A 7,999-nucleotide genomic window follows, 5' to 3' on the forward strand; every position below is an offset into this window, starting at 1 on the left:
ACTCAGATGTCTTCCCTGACTCCCCAATTTAAACTAGGTCTCCCTGCTTTTCTCCCTCATGATACATTGTACTTTTCCTTCATAGTTCTACTAGTTGATAAATATATATTTATTTGGTGTTTGTTCAGTTTTATTGAGATACAATTGACAAGTTCCTGTGATTGTTTACTATTTCTAGATTGTAAACCCCAAGAGGGCAGAGCCAAGGTCAGTCTTGATATTTGCTGCACCACCCCCATCAGTCCACTTACTATAGTGGCCTGGCACATGGCAGATGCTCAATAAATATTTGTTGACTGAAACGAATGAGTGAATTAAGTGCTTGAGAACTCTGCCCTGATAGCTAGGAGTAGCTTTGAATCTCTCCTGAAAATCTGGATAAGTGCTATTAAAGTTAGGACTGCGGGTAGGTTCCCCAGGTATTTCAGCCCACAGGCCCTCTTCAAACCTCACTTGCCACTCTCCACCCTGTAATGTGTAGTTTGTGCCCACCCAGACATCCTTTGCTTTTGGCAGTCGGGCATCATGCAATATCCCTGACAATCACAAACCAAAGGATTGTGACATGGACTCTAAACGTGTCTGCGTTTGCGTCCCAAGCCCGGTGGCTCACAGCTCCATTCAGGCCCGCAAAGTGCACCACTCCACTCCCGCGCCCTGACCCGGGGGCTCCAACACCCACCTTTAGGAAGCTCAGGCTCGCGCCTCAGCTCCGACCTTCCGTACAGCATGGCAGCCCCCGAAGGCGTCACCCACAGTAGTGCCCGCCGTACACCATGGCCACCTACAGGGCGCTCACCGCAGCCCCTCCCACCCGGCCACCGGAAGTTTCCATTTGAAACCCAGGCGGCAGACTCCACCAGTAGTACGGCAGTTGCGTTGGAGCATTTTTTGAATCAGAGCGACGAGACCTGCGGGCAGGAGGAGCAGGCACCTGGGTTCGGCTCTCCCGGGGCTGGGGACTGGCGGACGGGATGGGCTGGAAATAGAAGAGTTTTTCTCTCCCGACTCCTCCCCTGAGCCGGGGCAGGCCGGGGCTGGCTCTCTCCTGGCCTTTAACCTGCTGGAGGGGGTTAGGGGTGGGGCGGGGAGGGGTGGTTGGGAGGGTATAGGGGGGCTGGCCCACCATGGGATAACATTCACCTTGCACCTTCCAGCGCCCAGCCTTGCCGCCTCGTTACGATGACCAGCGTGGTTAAGACAGTGTGCACACTGCAGCCTCCCTCTGTGCTGAGTAGCGGCCCGTCCACAGGTGGGTGTCCATGCTGCTCCTCAGGGGAGTATGGAGGATCAAGTCGGTGGCCGGTAGTAACGGGCAGGGGGGAGGGCAGTCTATCAGTCTAATAACCTGCTAACTCCCCCAGAACTGGGCTGTCCAGGTTTATGATGAGAGTTAGGGGAAGGGCCATGCGGTAGGATTTTAGACCTGCCCTGCAACTCTTGCTCCCTCAAACCTAACGGGTGCTACATTCACTAATTAGATGCAAGCTGCTTATTGTTCTACAATATTCCCATTAAGCTAGGAATCCCTTTTTAAACAATTACCCCTTTTATTTCCAGACTTGGGCTATCTGGAGGGACTGGGTTTGTTGTCAGGAAGGAGAAACGAAAGTCATTTGAGAAGCAAGATACTTAGGGGGAAATAGTAGGGTTCCCCGCTGTGTCTGGTTCACATTTGTGTCTGCACAGTGTCTCCCATATAGCACATTTTCAGTAAACATTTGTTGAGTGAAGTGAAAGAGGGGTCAGGTCTAGCTAGAGCATTTGAGAAAAGGGAGAAGAGACATGATTAGAACTTGATTGCTTTGCCATCTTGCTTTATGTTACTTGACTTGTAGTTGAAAGTCATTGCCTAGGGTCTGCAGGTGTCCAGCTCCCTAATCTAGAGACTGTAGCACAGAATAAGCTTCAAACATCAGAACCTGTTGTGGGAGATTTTGAAGCATCTGTGTAAGATCTCTTCCCAGTGACTCCATGCAGCTGGTTGACCAGCAGTAGCAAGATTGATCTGTGAAATAAATAGGCTTTTCTCTGAAGGTTTAATGTTGCTTCAGAACACCTGAATAGTAATCCTGGCATCAGCAGAGCCTAGGAGTGGAGTGGGTGGGGGAACTGGAGCCACGTCTCCTCACTGCCTTTCCCTTAAGAGCGCAGTGCCCCTCGGTCAGTGGGGCATGACTGGCTCTCCCCAGCCAAGTTGAAAGTTTTCCTCTTTGCTTTCTATCCCTGTCCCAGCTTTATGATCATAAGTAACCTCAATAGTTTTAACATTTTTAGGATGTCTCCCAGGTTTTTTGTTTTGATTTTGGGCATGGGTTTGTTGTTTTAGTTTGTTTTTTATTACATTTATTGGGGTAACATTGGTTAATAACATATAAATTTCAGGTGACATAATATGACATCTGTACATTCTATTGTGTGCTCAGCACTCAAAGTCTAGTCTTCTTCTGTCACCATATATTTGACCCCCTTTACCCTCTTCGTCCTCCCCCTCCTTCTCTGATAACCACCAATCTGTTTTATCTATGAGTTTGTTTTTTGTTTGTTCATTTGTTGCTTTTTGTTTTATATCTCTCATATGAATGAAATCATGTGGTTCTTGTCTTTTTCCNTTTATTTATTTATTTTTTATTGTTAGTTTCAGGTGTACAGAACAATGCAATAGTTACCCTTTTCACCCTCACAAAGTAACAACCCCCCTCCCCCCTATAATTTTTAATAAAGTGTATTGAGACTTACCAAAGTATACTAACCTTAAGTGTATAGGTTAATAAATTACTGCCCCCCTCCAGATAGGGGCACTATTCTGACAGAAAATCACCATCTATGAGTATTCTTTTCTTGAGCTTCATGTAAATGGATTTCCTCATTGTCAAATGTGTTGGCATGAGTTGCTCAACATATCCTTTTATTATTTTTTTCATATCTATAGGTCCGAAAGCTGTTCTCTTTATCATTTTTGATATCAGTAATTTGTAATTTCTTTTTTCTTGATCAGTCTTTTTAGAGGTTTATCAATTTTATGTTGTTATTCTTTGTTGTATATAAGCTCTCTTTCATAATTTGTACTCTTATATTTATTACTCATTTCTACCTATATTTGGAGGTTTTTTTTGTTTTTGGGTTTTTTTTTTTAGCTGAGCCATCCTGCCACCTGTTGGCAGCTCAGCAGCAGCTCAGCTCCGGCCGGGCAATGAACCGCTGTTACTCAGAGCTCACCCGCCTGAGCGAGCTCTTAACCAACTGAGCCACTCGGCAGGCCCTTGGAGTTTTAATTTACTGTTCTTTTTCTATTTTCTTAGAAGAGTTGATAATTTCATTTCAATTTCTCTTTTTCAGTTGTTAAAAAAATAAACAGGCCAAAATGGAGTCACTTTTGCTAAACCTGTACACCAAACCAAAACTTAATAACTAACCCAATTGCAGTTTCAGACTCTTCCAGGTGTGGAATTTTTAAACATTCACTCTGGAATTTCTTGGTCAGCATTAGTGAGGTAAACTGCATGGTAAGATGCCATGCCTTTCCCCTAGAGCAGCGGTTCTCAGCCTGTGGGTCGCGATCCTTTGGGGGTCAAACAACCCTTTCACAGGGGTCGCCTAAGACCATCGGAAAACACATATTTTTGATGGTCTTAGGAACCGAGACACCGCTCCTCTATCTGTCTCCAGGCGGGTCCGCCCACATGCAGATACACCCACATACGAGTACCCGGTTTCAAGACAAAATTTCATGTATTTGTAATTAGAAATAAATAATTCACAATATATAACTACATATTGTTTTTGTGATTAATCACTATGCTTTATGTTCAATTTGTAACAATGAAAATACATCCTGCATATCAGATATTTATATTATGATTCATAGCAGTAGCAAAATTACAGTTATAGAGTAGCAACGAAAATAATTTTATAGTTGGGGGTCACCACAACATGAGGAACTGTATTAAGGGGTCGCAGCATTAGGAAGGTTGAGACCCACTGCCCTAGAGGGTATACTTGACTGAAATAATCCACTCTTTTAACTTCTTAGTCCCACACTCTTTCTGCCTATAAAAACCTTCCATTTTGTACAACTCATCAGAGCTCCCTTCTAGTTGCTAGCTGCCTGATAAATGAATTGCTTAATAAAGCTAATTAGATCTTCAAATTTACTCTGTTGAATTTTGTTCTTTAACATAGTATATGCATTGACAACTATAAATTTCCTTCTAAGGGCCAGATAAGCTGCATCTCACAAGTTTTGCTATCATATTTTCTTTATCATTCTGTTTAAAATATTTTCTAATTTCTATTGTGATTTTTTTTCTTTAACGTATGGATAATCTGGCTTCTTGTCTCATTGCTCTACCAAAAGTCTTCACACAAGTCACCAATGACTGCCTATGGGTAAATCCACTGAAGTTTCAGTTTCATTTTGGCCTTTAAGCAGTTGAGGACACTATCAACTACTTCCTTGAAGTTCAGGCTCTTGGCTGTCTGGGGGAGGAACCAACTTTCCTCTACCCTCAAGGTTCTGGCTGGTCTAATAATCAGGTAGACATGAGACAGATTAGCAAAAGGAAATAACCAAATTTAATACATGTGTATGGAAACGCTGCATGTGTGAGTCAGAAACCCCACATGTAGGAGAGGTTCAGAGATAGGAAGGTTGAGGTATATAAGATAACTTGAGCTGGGGATCAGGTAATGCACCTTGGGGGCATCAAAGGGTCCATGCAGGGTGACTAGAGGAGAAGATGTTTAGTAAGTAAGTAAAGGTTTCCCTGTCACATACGTGGGGTCAAAAAGATTATGTCTGGGGCCGGCCGAGTGGCGCGATGGTTAAGAACTGGCTTGGGACGCCAGAGGACCCCAGTTCGGATCCCACATATGAGGGCCAGTGACACTGCCCTCCACANGTCTTCTGACCCAGTCCCTTTGTATAGCCTGTAGCAAAGAGGAGAGCCCAAGAAGGAATTGCCCAAAGCCTGTAAGAGGGCCTCACACTGAATTGGGGAGCCTGAGAATGCCCAGGGGAGCGGCCCAGGCTGCTTTGAATTAAGGAATGCTGACTTTGAAAGCTACTGGTTAACCTGTGCATTTTAGGATATATTCTTTATAGTCACCATATATGTTTTGTATGATTTTAATTTACTGATGCATATGCACTACTTTTACCAAAAATAATAATTTTTAAGGCCTGAAAACTTTTTAAAAATGGTTTTGTGTTTCATAAACAAAAAATAATCCAACCTATACATCTCCTTTGGACACATTTTCTGCTGAGCTGAGGAGAAAGCAGAATGAATTTTGGGCCATATCCAAACCTAGAGAGGAGGGAAATAAAATATAGCTCTGGAGGGCAGGCATGGGTGACCCTGTCAAGGGGAAAACTCAGGCATCTGCCTGGAGAAGTTCTTCTCATGATAATTCCTGTGCTTGTCCTGGAGGGGTTTTATTTTCTGTTGTATAAATACAGTTCCTTAAGCAAGGCTGACTTGTTGTCTCTATCAGTTTTAGGCAGTGAGACTGTGGCGTCACAGCAAGAATCCACCACGGATCACATGGACTCTATGGTGAGGGCATAGGTGTGAGTGAGCGAGGGCCCAGGGACCGTGGGGCTCTGCAACTCTAGGAAGGTCTCTGCCATGTGCTCAGCAAACCCAGAGAAGCAGCCTTTGGTTATCTAGGATAGTGGAAGAGAGCAGTGGCTGTGTACTCCAAATAGCATATTTTACTTAGCAGGTGACTTTGTGCTTACAAATACGGGTGAGTCTGAGTTGAAAACATGCTACTTTAAAGCACATAATAGAAAGGGCCTGTATAGAGAGCTTTCTGGTTTCTCTATTCTACACTTGACCAAGTTTCTCTTCTTATTCCTTTGCTGAGAACTATATGATGCAAAAGTCCAGCCTCAATTAAATTAGGCTTCTCTTTGGTTCCTTCCGTAAGGTAGGAAGGTAATTGTTTGGGATTAAAGCCTTTGAGCTTCTATGATCTCTTCCCCAGGAAGATCAGTTGTCATCTTAGAATCATAGAATACTAGATATGGAAGCCTTCCTCAGCTCTCCCAGGCTATTCGTCACCCATTCAATGGCTACTACGTTTTGTTCGTATTGCCTGTGTAGCGGAGCTCATGGAAGTGGGATAATCTGTCCGTCCTGTGAACTGACTTCCTCCAGGGTGCCCAGTAGAGAGCCTGGCACGTGTGTGGATGCGCAGCAAATGACTGAATGGAAAGGATGTTAGCAATCATCTAATTCAATTCTCCTTTCATACGAAGAGATTAGTTTATGTGAAGAAAATGTTCACATTTCGATAAAGATTTGTTACTACGTTGTACTTTCCTTTTAGTTGCTGTTAGAAACTTTGCAAGATGAGCTGAAGCTTTTTAACGAAACAGCCAAAAAGCAAATGGAGGAGTTACAGGTGAGAGGCGGACATCACCCTGAGGCAAGATTGCCATTTCCCACCGCAGTAGGTAGATCTGAGGGCTCTTTCTTATTTATCTACCTATTTGTTTTTAATAAACTATTTTATAATAATTTTAGATTTATAGAAAAATTGCAAAGATAATAGAGAATTCAATTACCCTAATGTTAACATCTTACGTTATCATGGCACACTAGTCAAAACTAAGAAACCAACTTTGATGCATTACTATTAACTAAGTTCCAAAACTTCATTTGATTTCACCTTTTTTTTTCAACTAATTTTATTTTTCTGTCCTAAAGACTCTTAGAAATGTCCACATCTGCAGGGCATGAAGCAGTGTGCAACATACTAGGTTGCTCAGAGTTAAGAGTAAACACCAGTGTGAAATCCATGCTGGGGAAACTTGATACCTCAAGGAAATCTATAATAGGAAACCCAGCTCCTTGGGCCTGAACTGCTTTGGATTGCTTGGATGAATTTCGCTGAATCCTAGAGGATTTTATTGCTCTAGTTTAGATAGAAGAGGCTGTAGTAGAAAGGGACAGTTCCTAAAGCCAGCACAGATAAACAAATCTAAGATAGAAAATATAATGTCAGTGTTCCTGTGATCTTCCTCAATGGAATAGAAGCGTTTATGCTCGGACATGGTATTATCTTTCCTCTGAGTCAAAGTTCTGTGAGGTTTTTTGTTTATTTGTTTTTCTTTTTGAATGTTTTTCCATGCAGGCCTTAAAAGTAAAGTTGAAGATGAAAGAAGAGGAGAGGGCCCGGTTCCTGGAACAGCAGACCTTATGTAACGGTCAAGTAAATGATTTTACAACAGCCCTTAAGGAAATGGAGCAGCTATTAGAAATGTGATAAAAAGCAGTGGCTACATGGCTCCCTCTTGGGGATAAACTCTCAGAGGAAGCCACTAAGGACATTGCTTCTTGGCCATGATCTTCTAGGACTCACCATCCCCAGAATGAAAACATTTTCTGTAGCAGGATTAAGAACAGTTTGTGCTGAAATGGCAGTTCCTCCTTTAAGCAAGTGTTCCCAACCTTCAGATTGGTCAGCTCTTCTGAACCTCACATATTAATAATTGAGGTCTACAAGAGGGGGTCCTGAAAGCTTGGATCAACTCCTGAGCAACAAAGCAGCACACCGTTAGAATCAAGCGACTAAACCAGCCACAGCCAGAGGATCCAAAAAGTCACATTCAGATGTGCGGGAAGAAACCCTTAATTGTACAGTGGAGCACAGGTGCTCCATAGGCGACATGAAGGAGCCATGCTGACCTCTTCTAGCTTGGAGCACATTCTATCCCATCCTCACTGGGCTCTGTACCTCATTGTAAATGTAAGAACTTGAAGTTACTTGAAATGGCTTAATAAATGGGGCGAAGGTATAGATAGCAATAACACCTACCTGAAACAATACACCTTGGAGCTTTTAATCTAAATCACTTCTGGTGGTTTTTTTTTTTAAATATAAAGTGCTACTTTTAAAATAAATATTTCTGTAACTGGATTGTAACATTGAGAAATGAAAATAGACTTTTAACCTAAATATATTCACTGAAAACTATTGAACTAATCTA

At 42.7% G+C, this 7,999-nt stretch overlaps 1 protein-coding gene across 1 annotated transcript; it reads left to right on the top strand.

The window, feature by feature from the left end:
* The first annotated feature begins 729 nt into the window (after positions 1–729).
* KNSTRN (kinetochore localized astrin (SPAG5) binding protein) lies at positions 730–7,918 on the top strand. Its single transcript, XM_019644856.1, has 6 exons — positions 730–938; positions 1,158–1,252; positions 2,148–2,163; positions 5,462–5,558; positions 6,337–6,411; positions 7,144–7,918. Exons 1-6 carry the CDS (start codon positions 730–732, stop codon positions 7,273–7,275), a joined length of 624 nt encoding a protein of 207 aa, XP_019500401.1. The 3' UTR covers positions 7,276–7,918.
* Positions 7,919–7,999: the final 81 nt, after the last annotated feature.

This window comes from Hipposideros armiger, unplaced genomic scaffold (assembly GCF_001890085.2).
Source record: "Hipposideros armiger isolate ML-2016 unplaced genomic scaffold, ASM189008v1 scaffold_92, whole genome shotgun sequence".
Taxonomy (NCBI): domain Eukaryota; kingdom Metazoa; phylum Chordata; class Mammalia; order Chiroptera; family Hipposideridae; genus Hipposideros; species Hipposideros armiger.

What these genes read in the sequence shown, in the direction of transcription:
- KNSTRN (XM_019644856.1), top strand. Translation starts at nt 730, where the DNA reads ATGGCAGCCCCCGAAGGCGTCACCCACAGTAGTGCCCGCCGTACACCA. An exon ending in CGGATCACATGGACTCTATG is followed by an intron (nt 5,559 to 6,336) that starts GTGAGGGCATAG and finishes CTTTCCTTTTAG; the next exon opens with TTGCTGTTAGAAACTTTGCA. An exon ending in AGCAAATGGAGGAGTTACAG is followed by an intron (nt 6,412 to 7,143) that starts GTGAGAGGCGGA and finishes TTTTCCATGCAG; the next exon opens with GCCTTAAAAGTAAAGTTGAA.